This window comes from Poecilia mexicana, unplaced genomic scaffold (assembly GCF_051168715.1).
Source record: "Poecilia mexicana isolate PSO_F unplaced genomic scaffold, ASM5116871v1 scaffold_9, whole genome shotgun sequence".
NCBI lineage: Eukaryota > Metazoa > Chordata > Actinopteri > Cyprinodontiformes > Poeciliidae > Poecilia > Poecilia mexicana.
The window spans coordinates 32,945,643-32,967,834 of record NW_028263378.1 but is presented as its reverse complement, the minus strand read 5'-3'; the positions used below and the strand labels follow the sequence as shown (position 1 = coordinate 32,967,834).

The following is a 22,192-nucleotide window of genomic DNA, read 5'->3' as shown; positions in this document are numbered from 1 at the left end:
TTATTGTTTGGGAAGTTCAAATGTGAAAAATTGGACTGATATTGATATGCGATAGCAATACTGCTGTTATGTTAGATTTACCAATGTTTTATTTTAGCTTTTTTTTTTTATCCGATTACCCGATTAATCGTAAGAATAATCGATATAATCGATAGATAACTCGATTACGAAAATATTCGTTTACAACAGCCCTGCTATAAGAGGAGTATAGCTTCCTCCGATTTTGAAGTTGTTGTCTGATTGGAGAAAGCATATTAACAACTTAATCCTCATTATCGTCTGCCATGGTTGTTGTTTTTCTTCCCCACTTTTGTGTTTCAGAAAGTAGAGTCGGGACATTAGTCGAGTATCACTGACGTTCAGGTTGGATGAAAGCAACTTGGATGTTCAGATACAGGTCACATTTGAAAAGATACATATTGGATATCCAAGTGGCCTGTGTTGCCTTTGAAAAAATTCAACCTGTGTTGTTCAGACCGTCATGAACAGATCAGACACAGGTCACATTAAGGCAAACCCCCTCCCCCCAAAAAAAAAATCTGAATTGGGTCACTTCTGGCTTCAGTGTGAATGCAGCCTTCTGAGATTTCAACCAAACATCGCTGAAGAGGTGTGTGAACCAGAGGTACGATAAAACTGTTTTGTTTCTTGAGATAAAGATGATAAATATATGGAAGGGTCCAGCACCTGATGGAATCTGTGTAGATCTAACAAACTAAAAAAATTAAAATCGGTAACTTTAATTTCTATTGTGATTAAAACTTTAGAAAATATTTTAAATGTTTGAAAGTCCCACCAACTATGTTTCAATTTGCATCTCAGCCTAGAGCACTGGTACCCAAACTACAGCCCGCATTTGGTCCGGCCCCCTGAACAATACCAGAGAGCATTTAGACTTTTTTTCATATACCGTATTTTCCAGACTTTAAGCAGCTACTTTTTTCCTAAGCTTTGAACCTTGCGGTTTATATGTGGATGTTTCTTCAACCACCAGGGGGCTCTTTAGCAGGAAGTGAATCATTGGAAATAAAAGAAGAAAGCGCCCATGCATGCATGCAACGCATAGGGGCGCAGCACCAGAGGGGTAAAGCAGCGAGTTTTACCCTTCACGTAACTTCGTCTTGGGGGGTGGGGGGGATGAAGCGAGCGTATGTTTTCCATGCTCCTTCAACCTTCCTTCGGGGGAGAGGTGGGACAACTGAATAATGTGTAGTTGCGCCACTGATCATTATGAGAATTTGAGGCATAGATATTAGGATCCAATAGATGGCAGTAGTGCAACAATAATGAATGCAAGCTGCCGTTGAAATCTAAAGAAGAAGAAGAAGAAGAAGTCGCCCATTTTCATTTAGCACATGCTAGTAGCGGTAACACTTTATTTGAAGGGGGGATGAATAAGACTGTCATGACACTGTCATAAACATGACATAACACCTGTCATGAACATGAATAAGCCTTCATGAATATTTATGACTGTTGTCATAAAGCTTCATTCGGTAAATTATGACACTTTTAATACAAAGTTGACATTATTCAAAATGTCTTTGTTATGACAACTTGACATTAACCAAGAAATCATTACTGTTTAAACTTTACCTTTAATAACATAAAGTTACCTAATTTTTAAAGTGCAATCAATTATAACAAATTTATATCAGTAATGATTTCTTGGTTAATGTCAAGTTGTCATAACAAAGACATTTTGAATAATGTCAACTTTGTATTAAAAGTGTCATAATTTACCGAATGACGCTTTATGACAACAGTCATAAATATTCATGAAGGTTTATTCATGTTCATGGCATGTGTTATGTCATGTTTATGAAACTGTCATGACAGTCTGATTCACCCCCCTTCAAATAAAGTGTTACCCTAGTAGCAGACACGAAGGACCAGCACTTTTACTGTTACAGTTACCGTTCGGAAACTACCGTAATCAGTTCAATTAAATCTAAACTTGGCAAATTTTTCTTTTCTTTTTCAACCCTAATAAATGTGATATTCAATTGACCTGTTATGACTCAAATGTTGGGTGTCCGCCCCCCTCTGCTGCGTGCTGCATCATTGTGGAAAACCTGGAGTGGCAGAGATATTTGCGGCTTGTTCCCCGGTGCGGCTTATAGTCTGGAAAATACGGTATTTATTTAATAAATAGTGTTATTTCCTGGATTTTTTCTGTGAAGGACCCAGAGAGGGTTATTTGATTGTGCTTTCTGGAAGACAATACATTTTTACATTTAGGCACTCCTGCAAACGTCACACTTTTTCTGTTACAAACTGACTCCGGCCCCCCACCAGAGAAGGGAAAAGTTATGTGGCCCTCACAGGAAAAAGTTTGGGGACCCCTGGCCTAGAGGATGTTGTGTCAAGTGCAAGATCTTCATGGGCTTGTGTGCTGCCTTCACTGCTTTTTATTTTGTATTCAAACAGATGCAGATGTTCTACAGAAAACACTTGTTAAATTCTAAGGTGACAATGTTGTTCTTTCTCTCCTTCATGGAATGGAGACTTTTCCACTTTTCCATAGTGTAGCATGACAATAAGCAGGATTTATATTTTGTTGATGATTATCCTAATATTCACTCTGATCTGGATTTTTCTTTTACCAACTATTTTAAAGGGTGCACCCAGGTCAACAAAGTGGTGCTGATGTATTACATAGTCAAACTTTGTAATAATAAAAAAAAGTTTGAAATAACATAATATCACTGTTGTAGTTTTTAAATGTGATGTCCATGTTACTTCTTGGATATAATTTGTAATTTTAAATGATCACATGAAGCAGATCTAAGAAAAAAGGCAAAATGTATCCCATGGTACAGATGTGCACTCTACTCTTTTCTCCTCCTGCAAGATCATAAACATTAATACTAATTGTTGACTTTTTAAACAACTAATTTAATGAGAAACATGACGTGAACTCACCATAAGAAGAGGCATTGAAGAGATCAACATTAAAAAACATGTAACTGCCATTGGTCAGCTGCTGCTTGTGTGCTGCAAGCATGATTTCTCGAATCCTGTCTGCTCCAGCACATATGATCACCACTGGAGAAAAATCACAGTCACATTTCAGTCAAAATTTTGCAAGAACAATACAATACACAAATAGTCATTGTTCACGAGAAAACATTGTTTTGAAAGAACACTATCATGGAAAATTTACAAAGCACTTGTGTACATGTACTATTTAGGTGAAGAATGTGGCAGAATAGCTCACAAATATAACATCTGGATGATGAAATGGAAAGTACATGAATTGAACCACTCGTCTAATTATAATGATCACTCACTCAAACACTCTTACCCGACAGGCAACTTGGGGTTTAGTGCCTTGTCTAAGGGCACATCATTATTGCTGGGGGAGCTGGAATCAAACTCACAACACTTAAGATTGCCAGACTACTGGTCTGTGCAAGGGTGCAACTACATAATTTCTGAGTTGTATGCAGACACGTTATAGACACCCTCACTCCCTGAAATTTTCAGTGTGCAGGTGAATAAGAATGAATTAGTCATGCATTTTTAAAATACAAGACTTCTATTCCAGCTTTTTATTTCATGTGATTATATGTAGGTAATAGGCTCTATCAAAAAAAAAAAAAAAAAAAAAAAAGGGTAACAATATAATCAAATGCAACAGTAGCAGCAGCCAGTGCTCAATACAACTTCTGTGATGGAAACATGAAATTATAACTTTTTTTTTTAACTTTATTTAATGTCAAAATAGAAAATATATGGTGTGATACATTCCATTAATGAAAGGAAAATAAAATCACGGAGCTAACAAAAGAATAAGACAGAGGGTATTGTGTTGCAAAGAATGAGTATTATGAACTGTGTGTGCATATGTATGACAGTTTGAGGAAAAAAGGTAATATGAACGACATCAGTATGTAGAGCAGTGGTCCCCAAACTACGGCCCGCGGGCCAGATCCGGCCCGCCTCCACATTTGGTCCGGCCCCTGAACAATACAAGAGAGCATTTAGATTTTTTTGTCCATATGCCGTATTTTCCGGACTATAAGCCGCTACTTTTTTCCTAAGCTTTGAACCATGCGGCTTATATGTGGATTTTCCTTCAACCACCTGGGGGCTCTTTAGCAGGAAGTGAATCATTGGAAGTCAAAATTGGAAATAAAAGAAGAAAGAGGCCATTAAATTAGGTTTTAATAGGGAATTGAAATTTGAGAATGTTGTTGATCTGTTAAATAGCATTGAGGGGAAAAGAAGATTTTTCGGGTTTTTTTTAAAATAATACTGGGATCATTATGAGAATTTGAGGTATAGATATTAGGATCCAATAGATTGGCAGTAGTGCAACAATAATAAATGCAAGCTGCCGTTGAAATCTAAAGAAGAAGAAGAAGGTGCCAGGACAAGGGCGGTAAGGCACGACCAGGCTGTGAATGGTTGGAAGGATGTCAGAGGGAAATGATGTGTCAGGTAGTGATTTTGTGGAAATGGAAGAGGGTGCTGATGGCGTGGAAAACCAAGAAATATGGCATACTCAAAAAGCTAAGCATAAATGGAAAAAATCAAGACAACAAATAGAATCATCTGTTTCCGAGGGTGAAGGAGAAACAGGTGAAATTTGTTAAAGTACTAAGAGATGGATCTTTATTGATTATTTGTAATGGTATTAAACAAAAAGAAAGGGCACTAAATATAAAAAGAGTGCTTGGAGAGAATGTGAGAGGGAGACTTTTGGATGACAAGAAGTATGTACGTGGAGTTATTTCAGGTATTCCACCCGACGTGCCGGTTGCTGAGATCAAATCGAATGTATCAGGAGGGAAAGTAGTGGAAGCCAAACAATTGAAAAGAAATAAAAATGGAGAGAGGAGTGATAGTTTTTCTATCATGTTAAAATTTGAAGAGAACAGTCTGCCAGATAAAGTGTTTGTATGAGCTATTATGTCCGACCATTTATTCCTCCGCCGTTGCGGTGCTTTAAATGCCAGAAATTTGGACATGTCGTGGGAGTGTGTAAGAGGAAACAGAAATGTGGGAGATGTGCTGGGGATCATGAGTATGGAAATGTGAGGAAGGAGCTCCGCTGAAATGTTGTAATTGTGGAGCTGGACATAGTTCAGGATTTAGGGGATGTGTAGCTAATAAAAGAGCTGAGGAAGTTCAGAAAATTAAAATAACTACTGGCATTACTTATGCAGAGGCAATGAAAAAAGTTCTTGTGCAACCAATATTATACCCAAAGAAAGTGTCTGGAGGAGAAAAAGAAGGATCTAATTTACAGAATGCTGCAAGATTAAAGGCGACACTCTACTCATGACAAAGGAGGATTTTGTATTGTTCATGGTAGAAGTTGTTAACTGCACTGCTCAAACACAAAGAAAAATGGAAAAAATGCAAATAATAGTGAAGGCAGCCCAAAAGTATCTTGACTGTAAGAATGTTAGTTGGGAATCAATTAAGAAAAAGTTAAATGAGACACAATCTTTTCAACCTCAATCATGCAGTGGTGGCCCTTCTTCTTCATGTCAGTTATTTTCCAGTGGAATGTAAGAAGTCTTATTAGTACTCGAAATATATTTCGATTTGACAGTTAAACCTCACCTGATTTGCATTCAAGAAACCTGGCTTAAGCCTCATCTAGATTTCATAATTCCTGGGTATACATCAATTAGGAATGATAGAAAGGAAAGACAAGGTGGGGGAGTAGCAACTTTTGTACAAGATGGTATAAGATATAAAGTGGAATCAATAGGGCAGAATTATGAATCAATAGTAATTAAGATTTGGATAGGAAATGGTCAAATGTCTGTGATAAATTTTTATAATGCTAACAAGAAGTTGTCCATTCAAGATCTCAATGTAGTAAATGAACAAAATGTAGGTAATTTCAATTCTCATAATATTTTGTAGGGGAGTCTTAATACAGATGCAAATGGTTTGGTGATTGAAGAATTTCTTGAGTTACATTCACTGTTTAGCGTTAACAATGGTAGGCTCTACTAGATATGATTGTTGTAGGAATTTAAAGAGTGTTTTAGATCTAACTTTGGTTTCAAATGGAATAGCTGGAATTACATCTTGGGAGGTGCTGAGTGATTCTCCTATGGGCAGTGATCATTTTCCTATTTTAGTTTCAGTTGGTTCTGAAGTGATAAAAGAAGAGGAAGGGCAGATTCCAAGATGGAGGCTAAGTAGCGCTAATTGGGAGTTATTTAAAAATGTAGTTGATAGTCAATTTAATAAACTGGGTGAGAACTTGTTTTGTGTTATTCAAAGATTATGTCTGTCATTATTAATGCAGCTGAAAGTTCAATTTCTAAAACAAGGGGAAGAGGAAATAAAAAATCTATTCCATGGTGGAATGAGCAATGTAGTATTGCTATAAAGGGAAGAAATAAAGCTTTAAAATTGATAAGAAGATGCCATACCTTTGAGGCATTAATTCAATATAAGAAAGCACAAGCTATAGTTAGGAAGACTATTAGAGGAGCTAAGAAGGCTTGTTGGAGGCAGTACTGTAATTTCATCGGAAGAGAGACCAAGTTGTCTGAGGTATGGAGAGCTTTTAAGAAAATGAATGGTGTTAAAAAGAGTTTTTCCTTACTGGTTTTAGAATTAAATGGGAATATAGCGGTTAGTAGAGTTATTAGCAGAAACGTTAATTAAAGTGCATAGTTCAGAAAGTTTATCTGAAGACATGAAAAGTAATAAAGAAAAGTTATTAGCTGAAAATCCAGAAGTTACTTTTAAGAGAGTAGTTTCAAATCAGGATTTAGATATGCCTTTTACTATGTATGAGTTGGAAAAACCTATTATTAATGCTAAGCAATCAACTCCGGGGACGGATGGAGTGTGTTATACAATTCTCAAACATTTTAAATATTAATCTCTTACCGTTATATTAAAATTGTTTAATTTGATTTGGATGACTGGGAGTATTCCTGCAGAATGGAAACAGTCAGTTATAATTCCCATGTTAAAACCTGGTAAAAATGCAACTGACCCGTCAAGTTATAGACCTAGAGCTCTTACATCTCAACTAGGGAAAATAATGGAGAGGATTGTTACAGACAGGCTTTCATATTTTATCGAGAGTTAAAATAAATTTTGTCCATTTCAGAGTGGTTTTTGTAAAGGGAGAAATACAATGGATGCAGTTCTGTGTTTAGAGTCAGAAGTAAGAAAAGCTCAAGGCAAATAAAGAGTTAGTGATTGCTGTGTTCTTTGACCAGTGGTTCTTAACCTTTTTTGAGGTACCGAACCCCCCAGTTTCATATGCACATTCACCGAAACCCCCACCCCCACACACAGAAAATAATTTGCAGTATTCTGATTTATTAATGTAATTACATTAGTTGTATTACCTCCCCCATGCCACTAGAGGCAGTACCAACCCCGAAAAGATGTGACTAAGGAGCAGATTTAGACTATAAAATTTGGTAAAAACAGTGAGCTTTACTGAAGTAATTAAAGACACAAGTTCAAATCCATGCTGAGAGTGGAACTCCTTCCCGCAGTACTGATTGGCTAAGCAATGTAACGTGATTCTCTGGAGCAAGTGATGGCAAAACGGGGCGTCATCACGACTTTACCTCCGCGGCTTTACCTCCGACGACTTTACCTCCGACTCATCAAACCCCTGGGGTTCGATCGAACCCAGGTTAAGAACCACTGTCTTTGACATAAAAAAGGCTTATGATATGTTATAGAAAGAAGGATTATAGATTAAATTAAGAAGAAACTTGGTATAGGCGGTAAGATTTATAATTGGGTTTTGGATTTTTTGTTTGGTAGAGAAATAGAAGTTCGGGTTGGGGCGAATTTCTCTACTTGGTATTCTGTTGAGAATGGTACTCCACAAGCCAGTGTGTGTAGCCCAATTCTTTTTAATATTATGATTAATGACATTTTTGATGAGATAGATAGTAGTATAGGCAAATCTTTATTTGCAGATGATGGGGCTCTCTGGGTACGGGGACATAATCTGGTATATTTGCAGAAAAAGATGCAGGATGCCATTTTGAAAGTGGAAGGTTGGGCTAATAAATGGGGGATTTAGGATGTCAATTGCAAAGACTCAAGTTATTTGTTTTTATAGAAGACAAGGAAGTTAAGTTGAACCTTTATAAACAAAAGCTTGAACAAGTGAAAACAGTGAAGTTTTTAGGTGTCATCTTTGATGAAAGTTTAACTTGGAAACATCAAACAGAATCAGTTCAAAATAAATGTAAAAAGTGAATAATCTGTTGAGATGTCTCTCTGGACAGGAATGGGGAGCTTCAAGAAGTGCATTGTTGGGAGTCTATCAGGCTCTAATGAGATCTACTCTGGATTATGGGTGTATAGCATATATGGCAGCTGCTGACAGTCATTTGAGAAAGCTTGATAGTGAGCAAACACAAGGATTGAGGATTTGTTGTGGAGCTTTCAGAACATCATCTTTAGCTACTCTACAAGTAGAAACTGGTGAGCTTCCTTTAAGATTAAGAAGGTTGAAACTAATGTATGTGTACTGGGTAAACCTACAACGACATAAGTATGATCACCCAGCTAAGATGGTGCTGAAAGACTGTTGGGAACATCATAAATTAAATTTTAAGTTTTGGGTGGACTGGGGACATAAAGGCAAAACATCTTGGTTTAACTCTGCTCCAGTATAGTACAGTTCCTCAATCTGAAATTCCACCATGGTTATTTATATCTCCAGAAGTTGATCTTCAATTGAGGGAAATTCTTAAAAAGGGAAAGACCCCAGAATGGGTTGTAGTTGATAGATATTTTGAAAGATATAGAGACAACATAGTTATATATACGGATGGATCTAAAGGTCCAAATAGTGGTAGAACTGGGGCAGCAGTGAATATCCCACACCATAAAGTCTTGATTAAGAGGAGAACAGCTGATCATTTAGTTGTTTTTACAGTTGAATTATCAGCCATTGTATTAGCCTTAGAATGGTTGCTTGATAATGATATTTTCTTTTCCTTTTCAACCCTGATAAATGTGATATTCAATTGTCCTGTTATGACTCAAATGTTGGCTGTCCGCCCCCCTCTGCTGCGTGCTGCATTATTGTGGAAAACCTGGAGTGGCAGAGATATCTGCGGCTTATTGCCCGGTGCGGCTTATAGTCCAGAAAATACGGTATTTATTTCATAAATAGTGTTATTTCCTGGATTTTTTCTGTGAAGAACCCAGAGAGGGTTATTTGATTGTGCTTTCTGGAAGACAATACATTTTTACATTTAGGCACTCTTGCAAACGTCACACTTTTTCTGTTACAAACTGACTCCGGCCCCCCACCGGAGAAGGGAAAAGTTATGTGGCCCTCACAGGAAAAAGTTTGGGGTAGAGCAATAAAAACAAACAGAACATAAACAAAACACAAACAAAACAAAAACAACAACAAAAGAAATATTAATACTAGCAATAAAAATAACAGCAATGAATTATGAAAGACAGGTAAATATGGACATATGGCAGATCAACTAGTTGGAATTGATAAATTAATTCTACTGAGTAGAATTTGTTATATTACATACAGGAATTACCGTATTTTCCGCACCATAAGGCGCACCTAAAAACCTTCAATTTCCTCAAAAGTCGACAGTGCGCCTTATAATCCGGTGAGCCTTATATATGGACCAATATTGAGCCACAACAGGTCTATCAACTACGTTAAGCAGCCGCCGACTTCATTTTCGCCCGTAGAAAAAGAAGCACGCGGTGCATGCTGGGATAGTTGTCAGAATGCTGGTTTGTAATCTATTAATAAAGTTTGACTGACCTATCTACCTACTGACCGTCTAGAATCAGGTTGTCTGCAGGTCATTTAGCACCATGTTCTCTATGAACATGCTGTGCGAAAATGGAGAAGGGCAGGCGTGGAGCATTAGTGGGGATGGGTGCCCATGGGAGCCCGGGTCTGGAGGTCCCAGACCCGGGAGGAATGGTTTCAAGTTGCTTTAATGTCTCATTATAGACAGAGAAAGTGCACCCTCGCACTTTCTCACATTTTTGTGAAAGCTTTCATGATGTTGTAGCAGTTTGTTATGAGACAGATAATCTGTGAAAACAATCAATCTCCTCCATCTCCTTTCTGAATTACTATTACTGGTTAAAATAATGCACCGTTCTGACCAAAACAACCAATCAGAACTAGTAGGACGCTCTTAGCACTGTCAATCAACCTCATTCACTCACTGCATGAGTGAATGAGGTTCAGGGAGGGTTCTGGTTATAAATTATCATTACAAGAAACCGTTTATCTGCTGTCATTGATAGCTATGCTAACTAAATTGAGCATTCACAGTTTGAATCTGCACAGCTCTGTGCTATGCTAGTTGCAGCACGGCACAAATCGAGGGGGAGGAAGGATGAGCAGCACCACATGAGATTGTGATTGACAGCACTAAAACTCTCCTGCCACTGGGCTGGTTGTTTCTATCAGTGGGAGAAGGCAGAGGAAATAGATTTTTCACAGATTACCTCTCATACCGTACTGTCACAACATCATGACAGTTTTAAAAAATGTCAGATGACGGAAAACGTTGAAGTATCGTTTCTGCTTCAGCACGGAATAGCGGTTTAAGCAGAGAGGTAATGAAATACAACAGACACTGATAGGCCTCTGCGTCTGCCTTTCTCTGAAGAACTACTGAGTGGAGGAGACAGCCAGTTGAGGAAAAACTATTCTTATCTATCAATTCAGTATTTTTATCATACAGACATTAGGCTGTTGTTGCTGTGCTATTAGCTAGCTGCTAGCTAACGACTTTGCTAGCAAAGATAGATAACTAAAAAGCTTTTTCCCTGTATCTTTAATGATAGCAGTCATTCTTCAGTATTGCTTATGCAATAGGGGGCACATCTCCCATCCAAAACCCATCATCTCCATAATGGATATGTCCAATCTTCTAATTTGCTTTGCTGCACAATGTACATTACATTTATTCTAGCGTTAGGTAAATGTATCTAGAAGGAGAATAGGACTTAAAGTCCAACAAGGATATTCATTTAGAATTGAATTACCATGATAGACATAATGTATGTAATAAAAGTGTGTCATTAATGAAGGGGAAAAAACTCAACTCAGACTTTAAGTTTACTAATTAACTGCATACTCTGATTCTCAGAGTTTGCAGTTAATTTTTTCCCAATTATTCAATGAAAAAGAAAAAAACCTAACCTCATTTAAGTAAAATAAAATTGTAATCAAAACTTTTGGAATTGTAATGATTTCTTTTTTAAAACAAAAAGTTTAGTTTAAAAAACTTTTCTTATATTAAATAACTCATTTTTGTCTCGTGAACTTAAAAAGTTATTTGCCAAACATAAACTTTTATTTGCACACATCAGAAATCTTTTGTTGCGATTTTAGGCCCTGCCCATGACGTCATGTGAGAATCACAAGCAAAACTTTGAGTCACAAACAAAAACTTAGAATAGCAAGAAAAGATTTATGACAAGCGCAAATAAGTTTGTTTTGAAAAAGAAATTCACTTCAAGAGACAAGAATTTATGATTTTAATTTAAAAAAAAAGTTTTTAAGCAAAACTCGGTAGGCTTTTCTCATGGTGACATGCATTAAGAATCCAATATTTGCTTTTTTTATTTCTTTTTTTTTTCTGCACTTCCACATTAAAGTTACAGCTCTGCTTTCCTGAATGGACCATCTTCATCTCCACTGCAAATGTAGCAAACAGGCAGCTCTTTTTTATAGATTACAGTACAACAAAGGTTGCATTGTGCCCTTGTTTATATTCTTAATAGTGTAATTCTGAAAAGACAAAATATGTCTGGTGGTCTAGCTCTGATTTACATATCTTGCTAAATTGCGGGTTTGAATATTGCAATACTTTCCTATAACAAAATGGTAACACTTTATTTGAAGGGGGGTGAATAAGACTGTCATGACACTTTCATAAACATGACATAACACCTGTCATGAACATGAATGAATATTTATGACTGTTGTCATGAAGCGTCATTCGGTAAATTATGACACTTTTAATACAAAGTTGACATTATTCAAAATGTCTTCGTTATGACAACTTGACATTAACCAAGAAATCATTACTGTTTAAACTTTACCTTTAATAACATAAAGTTACCTCATTTTTAAAGTGCAATCAGTAATTCTTTTAAAAAAAAATTATATCAGTAATGATTTCTTGGTTAATGTCAAGTTGTCATAACGAAGACATTTTGAATAATGTCAACTTTGTATTAAAAGTGTCAAAATTTACCGAATGACGCTTTATGACAACAGTCATAAATATTCATGAAGACTTATTCATGTTCATGACAGGTTTTTATGACAGTGTCATGTCAGTCTAATTCACCCCCCTTCAAATAAAGTGTTACCAACAAAATAAACCTGCAGAAAGAAATTACTAATAAAATATCTTACATATGCATAGTTGTATGCGCTATATAGAGATTTTCCTTAGCTATGATTGTATATGTCACAATTTTGTAATTTATCATTGTTTATTAAACTCTGAAAGCTGTGTGGCTTTGTTAATATTCTGTCCTAGAATGCGATTAGATGTGCCCTTTTTTTTTTTTTTTTGAGCACCTGCCCCTTTAGTGGTCTCTGCACGGCCCTGGGTACTGCGTACCCCTAAAAGATTTGGTGGGGGTACGCAGTTCCTGCAAGAGAGGGGAGCGGCTGTCTGCTGTCAAGAATCAATGGGTTCACTGTGCAGCTGTGAGTGATTAGTTTTTCAAGAACAATCTAAAACACGACTTAATCAGTTAATAGTTTTTTTTCCTATTTCATATTGTTTCTGATCTCTTCGTGCTTTACTAGAGCAGGGCGCAATAAGTCAATCGCGAAAGGTTTTGAGTCGGTCTCGGCATTAGGTGACAAACTGAACGCCGCCAGGACGCTGAGACCAGCATGTCCTCCTCTGACTCGCTTATCAAAATGTTCGTGACTTTATTAAAGAACAACAATTTTTTTTTAAATGTTCAAATGAAATTTCAGTATTGTTTCAACAAGGTGTTGCACAATTCTGTGCGTTCCGGTTCCATTACTAAAATAACGAGCAATATATGTATATATATATATACCCGGGTTCAAATCCAGGCTGGGGCAAAAAGTTACAACAGTGAAATTGAGCTATGCAGTGTGGGTTCTTAGGCAAGACCCTTGGAGCTATATAGCCTACCTCATACCATGAGAGACATTGATATGCATAACATACCGGCTCAGATGTCGTCCGGCCAAACAAGGTCTGCGTCAGGTGCTGGGGAACCAGAGCACCTTGATGACAAATGGGCTACTGGAACAAGACGGAAATGGGCGAGAGGTGAAAACCTGGATCTGTTGAAATGCTACTACTCAAGTAACCCTAGTCAGAGGGTTACTTGACCCTCATTCAGAGGGTCCCTCATTCTCATGCAAAGAATGAGGGAAAAATGGTTAGTTCAACATCCCCAGTCTACAATGACTGCTAAACAACTAGTAGCTCAGTGTTCCAATATCCGCAAATGGCAACTGCTATCACAACTTGAGATTGACGGCAAGGGGGAGGAGCCTGGATGTCAGGACAGGGGGGAGTTAACTACAACTACCCCAGAGACTGGGTATGTAGCCCCAGTAATGAATGAACCATCAAAGCTGAACGAGGCAGCAGCTGACCTGAGAGAGAGAATCATGGCCAGAATGAGCACGAGACAACCCCGACGCCAACTACAGCGGCTGAGTGCTGAGTGAGCACAGTTACAGTACCATCAGAAAGTCTCATTGAAGATGTGAATGCAGCATTGAGAACGATCCCTACCTACACCATACCAGAAACCAATGAGCTGATATACAGCTCAGTATCAGTGATCCTTGAAGCACTTGAAACTGCCAAACAAAGAGATACACAAGGGAAAATGAATCCAGGAGGATTAACCGGCTCTTCTCCACCCAACCAGCTAAAGTGTACTCTCAATGGCAGGGTACTAACAACAGAGCAGACCCACCAAGGCTGGAGACTGAACAGTACTGGAAAGGCATATGGGTATATGGGTAACCATCACTGTGGCAGATGTCCAAGAAAGAGTCTCGGGTATGAAAAACTGGACAGCACCAGGACCTGACATGATCCATGCCTACTGGCGAAAGAAAATGGGACTCACCTTGAATGGCGCACAATCCTGATCCAGAAGTATCCCTCAAAGGGTTCAGTCCCATCCAACTATCGGCCAATAACCTGTCTCTCTACAACATGGAAGCTCATACATCATAGCGACTAAGATAAGTGGACACATGGATAAATACATGAGCACAGCACAGAAGGGCATCGGCATAAATAGCAGAGGAGCCAAACACCAACTCCTTGTAGACCACACAGTCGCCCGAGACTGCAAAACCCGACACACCAACCTGTGCACCGCTTGGATTGATTACAAGAAAGCCTATGACTCAATGTCACATACCTGGATCATTGAATGCTTAGAGATGTACAACATCAATAGGAGAGCCTTCATTGCAAACTTGATGGGGCTGTGGAAAACCACCCTTGAAGCCAACTGCAAACCACTTGCACAAGTGTCCATCAAATGTGGCATATATCAAGGAGATGCTCTGTCCCCACTGCTGTTCTGCATAGGCCTGAACCCCCTCAGCCAAATCATCAACAAGACTGGCTACGGATACCGACTCAAGAATGGGGCCACAATCAGTCACCTCCTCTACATGGATGACATCAAGCTGTACGCCAAGAGCGAGCGAGACATCGACTCACTGGTCCACACCACCAGGATCTACAGCACTGACATTGGGATGTCATTCGGACTAGAAAAGTGTGGCCGGATGGTCACAAAGAGAGGGAAGGTCGTCCGTACAGAAGGGGTCTCACTCCCAGAAGGAACAATAGCAGACATAGAGCACAGTTACAAGTACCTGGGAATACCACAAGCAAATGGCAACCTTGATGAGGTCACAAGGAAAGGAGCCACAGCAAAATACCTCCAACGAATAAGGCAAGTCCTGAGAAGCCAGCTCAATGGCAAGAACAAGATCAGTGCAATAAACAGCTATGCCTTACCAGTAATCAGATACCCTGCAGGAATAATTAGCTGGCCAATGGAAGAGATAAAGGCCACGGATGTTAAGACTCAGAAGCTACTAACCATGCATGGAGGGTCCCACCCCAAATCCAGCACCCTGAGACTGTACACGAGCCGTAAGGAATGAGGCAGAGGACTAGTGAGTGTGAGAGCCACTGTCCAGGATGAAACATCCAAGATCCATAAATACACCAAGGACAAAGCCTCAACGGATGATGTGCTCAGCGAATGTCTCAGGCAATGGGGAACAGAGGGCGAGGTGCTGGAGGAACTATCAAGGGAGGACAAGCCCCTACATGGGATGTACCACCGACAAATAACTGAAGTGGCTGATATCAGGAAATCCTACCAATGGCTGGAGAAAGCTGGACTTAAGGACAGCACAGAGGCCCTTATCCTGGCCGCCCAGGAACAGGCCCTAAACACCAGAGCAATAGAGGCTCAGATCTACCACACCAGACAAGACCCAAGGTGTAGGTTGTGCAAGGAGGCCTCTGAGAGAGTCCAACACATAACAGCATGGTGCAAGATGCTGGCAGGGAAAGCGTACATGGAACAACATAACCAAGTGGCGGGCATAGTGTACAGGAACATATGTGCAGAATATGGACTGGAAGCCCCGAGATCAAAGTGGGGAACACCCCCAAAGGTGGTGGAGAATGACCGAGCTAAGATCCTGTGGGACTTCCAGATCCAGACAAGATGGTAATGGCGAACCAACCGGACATTGTGGTGGTGGATAAAGAACAGAGGAAAGCCGTTGTGGTGGATATAGCAATACCAAGTGACTACACCATCAGGAAAAAGGAGCACGAGAAACTGGAGAAATACCAGGGCCTCAGAGAGGAACGGGAAAAGGCCTGGAAGGTGAAGACCACAGTGGGGCCTGTGGTCATCGGGGCCCTCGGGACAGTCACCCCCAAACTGGAGCAGTGGTTAAAACAGATCCCAGGAACAACATCAGACATTTCAGTCCAGAAATGTGCAGTACTAGGCACAGCCAAGATACTGTGCAGAACCCTCAAGCTCCCAGGCCTCTGGTAGAGGACCCGAACTCAGAGGATGAAAAAAGAGACCACCCGCGGAGGGTGAGAAGGAAATTTATATATATATATATATATATATATATATATATATATATATATATATATGATCCATACCTACTGGCTAAAGAAACTCACTGCCCTCCATGAGCGACTGGCAGCTCAACTGAACCAGCTGCTACAGAATGGGACTCACCCTGAATGGCTAACTGAAGGGCGCACAATCCTGATCCAGAAGGATCCCTCAAAGGGTTCAGTCCCATCCAACTATCGGCCGATAACCTGTCTCTCTACAACATGGAAGCTCATGTCAGGCATCATAGCAGCTAAGATAAGCGGGCACATGGATAAATACATGAGCACGGCACAGAAGGGCATCAGCATAAATAGCAGAGGAGCCAAACACCAACTCCTGGTAGACCACACAGTCGCCCGAGACTGCAAAACCCGACACACCAACCTGTGCACCGCTTGGATTGATTACAAGAAAGCCTATGACTCAATGCCACATACCTGGATCATTGAATGCTTAGAGATGTACAACATCAACAGGACTCTAAGAGCCTTCATTGCAAACTCGATGGGGCTGTGGAAAACCACCCTTGAAGCCAACTGCAAACCACTTGCACAAGTGTCCATCAAATGTGGCATATACCAAGGAGATGCTCTGTCCCCACTGCTGTTCTGCATAGGCCTGAACCCCCTTAGCCAAATCATCAACAAGACTGGCTACGGATACCGACTCAAGAATGGGGCCACAATCAGTCACCTCCTCTACATGGATGACATCAAGCTGTACGCCAAGAGCGAGCGAGACATCGACTCACTGATCCACACCACCAGGATATACAGCACTGACATTGGGATGTCATTCGGACTAGAGAAGTGTGGCCGGATGGTTACAAAGAGAGGGAAGGTTGTCCGCACAGAAGGGGTCTCACTCCCAGAGGGAACGATAGCAGACATAGAGCACAGCTACAAGTACCTGGGAATACCACAAGCAAATGGCAACCTCGATGAGATCACAAGGAAAGGAGCCACAGCCAAATACCTCCAACGAATGAGGCAAGTCCTGAGAAGCCAGCTCAATGGCAAGAACAAGATCCGTGCAATAAACAGCTATGCCTTACCAGTAATCAGATACCCTGCCGGAATAATTAGCTGGCCAATGGAAGAGATAAAGGCCACGGACGATAAGACTCGGAAGCTACTAACCATGCATGGAGGGTTCCACCCCACATCCAGCAACCTTGTGTACAGACACAAGCCGTAAGGAAGGAGGCAGAGGACTAGTGAGTGTGAGAGCCACTGTCCAGGATGAAACATCCAAGATCCATAAATACATCAAGGACAAAGCCTCAATGGACGATGTGCTCAGCGAATGTCTCAGACAATGGGGAACAGAGGACGAGGTGCTGGAGGTACCATCATGGGAGGACAAGCCCCTACATGGGATGTACCACCGACAAATAACTGAAGTGGCTGATATCAGGAAATCCTACCAATGGCTGGAGAAAGCTGGACTCAAGGACAGCACAGAGGCCCTCATCCTGGCCGCCCAGGAACAAGCCCTAAACACCAGAGCAATAGAGGCTCAGATCTACCACACCAGACAAGACCCAAGGTGTAGGTTGTGCAAGGAGGCCTCTGAGACAGTCCAGCACATAACAGCAGGGTGCAAGATGCTGGCAGGGAAAGCGTACATGGAACGACATAACCAAGTGGCGGGCATAGTGTACAGGAACATCTGTGCCGAATATGGACTGGAAGCCCCGAGGTCAAAGTGGGGAACACCCCCAAAGGTGGTGGAGAATGACCGAGCTAAGATCCTGTGGGACTTCCAGATCCAGACAGACAAGATGGTAATGGCGAACCAACCGGACATTGTGGTGGTGGATAAAGAACAGAGGAAAGCCGTTGTGGTGGATGTAGCAATACCAAGTGACCACAACATCAGGAAAAAGGAGCATGAGAAACTGGAGAAATACCAGGGCCTCAGAGAGGAACTGGAGAAGGCCTGGAAGGTGAAGACCACAGTGGTGCCTGTGGTCATCGGGGCCCTCGGGGCAGTCACCCCCAAACTGGAGCAGTGGCTCAAACAGATCCCAGGAACAACATCAGACATCTCAGTCCAGAAATGTGCAGTTCTAGGCACAGCCAAGATACTGCGCAGAACCCTCAAGCTCCCAGGCCTCTGGTAGAGGACCCGAGCCCAGAGGATGAAAGAGACCACCCGCGGAGGGTGAGAAGGGAATTTTTTTTAATTTTTATATATATATATCTATATATATATATATATATAGATATATATATCTCATGGTGTGTCTTTTGTGTGTTTTGGAGTTTCTGTGCTGATTCAATTTTTTACGAAGCAATAAAAGCTGGGCAGCTCTTGAATTGCTACAAAATAAAGCTGTATTTCCCTCAGTCCACTGGCTGCAATGTTGTCACCATGAGATGCCATGAGACCTAAATTCTGAACATCATGGTATGGAGTGAATCCCAGTTTTCCATGTCTGGCATATAACCATTAATTTTAGCTTTTAAACTGGTTCTATTGATCCTGTGTCCAGACAGAGGGATAATCAAGTAGTCCAGCATCATGACCTGTTTCTTCTGAAGATCCTGCAGCTTCCACTTCTCTTCCTAACATGGCGCCTCCTCACCCTGAGTCTCATACTGATAGGAGGAACCACAGAGCTTTGTTAAGTTAAAAGCACATCTTCTGAAGTTGGGATATTTTTCCTTCAACAGGTTCCAGAGGAAACCTGATGTTGGACTGGATGGATTTTATTTCACTGTCATTTGTGAATGTTAGAGCCTCATTTTCAACAGTGGAGCTATTAAAGTTGAAAAAGGTTATTATTTTGGAGAAAGTCTCATCAACATCAATATTTCCACTAAATAAGAGGCAAAAACATAATTTGTTTGATAAAGGAAAAGCCTCTCAGATTCTGAGCCAGACAGCACCAAACTATTTTTTAATATTAGACAATTAATGTAATTTCACATAATTATCGAGGTAGAAGCCATTTGTTAAATACTTAATGACACATATTTACAGTGTTTGATGTTTGTTATAAATGACGTCTCTCTGTCATTTAAGCACACCCGTTGCCATGGCAACCTCCTGCATTCCTCAAGCCGACCAGAGATTACGTTAAAAACATAACATTCAGTCCATTACGATATTAGGTTTTCAGGCTTGATATTTATTTTGCGATCATTAATAACCCTCTCATGAAACAGCGGTGGTTGATTAGTTAATTTTAAACTCCCGCTCTGCTTGTTATTTTGGTAATGGAACAGAAACGCACAGAATTGCCCAACACCTTGTTAAAACAATAATCACTGAGATTATTATTGTTGTTGGATCATTAATTTGAACATGTTTTGTTAATTTTTTTTGTTGTTCTTTAATAAAGTTACTAACATCAGAGGAGGACGTCCTGGTCTCAGCGTCCTGGCTGCGTTCAGTTTGTCACTTAATGCCGAGATCGACTCAAAACCTTCCACGATCGACATATTGCGCCGTGCTCTAGCAAAGCACGAACAGTTCAGAAACAATATGAAATGGGTAAAAAGTTATTTATTAACTGATTGAGTCGTGTTTTAGATTGTTCTTGAAAAACTTATCAGTCACGGCTGATTAGTGGGTGAACTCACGGCTGCACAGTGAACCCGTTGATTTTTTACAGCAGACGGCCGCTCCCCTCTCTTGCAGGTGCTGCGTACCCCCGCTAAATCTTTTAGGGGTACGCAGCAGTACCCTACCGTACCCCCTTACTTTCACCCCTGCTTACTACTAGACCTACTGATTATCCCTCTATCTGGACACAGGATCAATATAACCAGTTTAAAAGCTAAAATGAATGGTTATATGCCAGACATGGAAAACTGGGATTCACTCCATGCCAGGATGTTCAGAATTTAGGTCTCATGGCATCTCAAGGTGACAACATTGCAGCCAGTGGGCTGAGGGAAATACAGCTTTATTTTGTAGCAATTCAAGAACTAGTACCCCCAAGAATTTAAAACTACTTTCACCCCTGGACATAACTCATAATAAAATCACAAACCAGTATTGAATCCAATATTTACCTTACTCCACAGACATCAACTCACCAAGATAAACTTACGGGGAAGCATTTCACCGAAGCTCTGTTCCCCAGAGACAGCATCACTGGAAACCCTGGAGCGATCTGAAGTTATGGTTCCGGGTCCCATACTTTTTAAAGGAAGGTCATGTTTTCCTTCTCTGCTGAATTCAAATTTGGGGACTAAGTTCATTTAAATCTAGTTTGACCATGTTCCAGTAAAAGACTATTTTTTTAAGATCAAAGAAGCATTTATTTCTTTTGAGTGGAGACAGATGTTTATATAACCGTATCAGGGAGGAAGCTCTGGTTTGGCAACAAGACCAGATTGTTTTACACCAGCTGTTAAATCTTATCAAGGTGGTCAAAAGGTTAAACTCACACAGAGCCACGACCCCCTGTGAATGCCTGCTCAGTCCACATAGAAACTAGCTATGTTTTAAATTATACAGAACTACAAGCTAAATAATTTTAATTCAGCTTAGTGTATTATGTTTCAATAGAAATATCTTACATAAGAGATTACGCCGATTGAACCATGGATATTGAACCAAATTTTCTTATTTAAAAAAACATAATCAAGTCTAAAAACTAGCATATTTTAAATTTATTTTCCTAACAGTCACTATCATCTTGCAACTGTGAGCTGTATTAACAATATAACATAACATGACAAGAAAGAAACTTATTTGTAGTTATTTTGTTCAGACATATGAGGTGGAAGTGTAGAAACAGCCACTTAATCCTATGTGTCATTTTAAAATATTTACCTTTTGATATATTTAAATAATGACCATATGATGTAGAGGAGAACACAGACTTGGCATAGAAGCAGTTGTCTTATTGACAACAGTGTTGCATGGTTTATATAAGTGCTCCCCAACCTTTTTATTACCACGGACCGGTCAAGACTTGGTCATTTTGCTGCGGCCCGGAGGGGGTGGGCGAAGGGGGTTGGGGGTTGCGTCAGATACGGCTTCTGCACGTTTGTGTTACCGCTAAAGCCTTTTTCCCCTTTACGACAATCTTACAACATCTTGCAGTGTGTGGTGTGTTACGTGGTGGTGTGTTTGGGCATATTCAACATGTTGATTGTCTTGGCCCGATTATCGCAGCCTGTCGGGTTTTCCCAGACTGAGAGCGAGAATGCAATCTGTTGAATGTGACAGGTAGCCACAGGGGCCCGGTACAGGGGGCAAAAGTGATGACAATTCTCAGGGCCCTTGACCACAGGGGGTCCCCCCCCCCCATTTTTTTTTTTACAGAAATAGAAAAAAATTAGGGCCCTGTCAATTACTGTTGTTTTTATTTTTATTGTTTTTAGCAGTAAAAATTAAATGTTACCACTCCCAGACCAAAGCAGGAATGAACCATTTAACACAGATCCAGAGGGTGTTCAATGTAAACACTGAACACAGTCACTTGCTAAGGTAATGCTTTCACACCACGTGCATCCTCTTTCTGGTGACCAGCGAACATGCTGGATTCAGCTTCCTACATAGACCTTTCAAAATAAGAGTCGTAACAACAAAAAATGTGCATAATCAAAATAAAACATGTAAACTAAGACTGTGGCAGTAAAATCAAGTTTAAGAAAAAAAATAGAGACAAAAAGACAAGAATGTAACACAGTTTTTCTCCAAGACTGCAAGACAGTCTAGTCTGCTGCCTCACCGGCTTCGCTTCTAAGCATTTGAATGGCAAAATGTGAAAATCCAGCAATTTTGAAGAAAAAAAAAATCAGAATTGGCTAAGCTAAGTAAAAAATAGATACTTTATAGTACAAACCACAGGGTGAAAATAGCAATATAAATAGTTTTATTAGTATATATTATTTTTCCATGATGACAGGTGAGGCTCTGCCTCACCTGCCTCCCTTGACCGCACGTCACTGATCTAGACCTACAGCCTTGTTCCAGTTTGGTCTCAAAAAGTGTCTCTTCTCCTGACTTCTACTCTCTTAGAACAGATGTGTTAAAAACAACGCATGATGTGTTAAATTTTAACACA

The 22,192-nt window shown here is 40.2% G+C and overlaps 1 protein-coding gene across 1 annotated transcript in view; it reads right to left on the bottom strand.

Annotated features, from left to right (window-relative positions):
* The window catches only part of npr3 (natriuretic peptide receptor 3), a 92,811-nt gene that overhangs the window by 60,443 nt on the left and 10,176 nt on the right, over positions 1-22,192 (bottom strand). Inside the window, exon 2 of the mRNA XM_088009165.1 lies at positions 2,926-3,048. Within this exon, the coding sequence (XP_087865291.1) occupies positions 2,926-3,048 (123 nt within the window). The remainder of the gene's footprint in view (positions 1-2,925; positions 3,049-22,192) is intronic.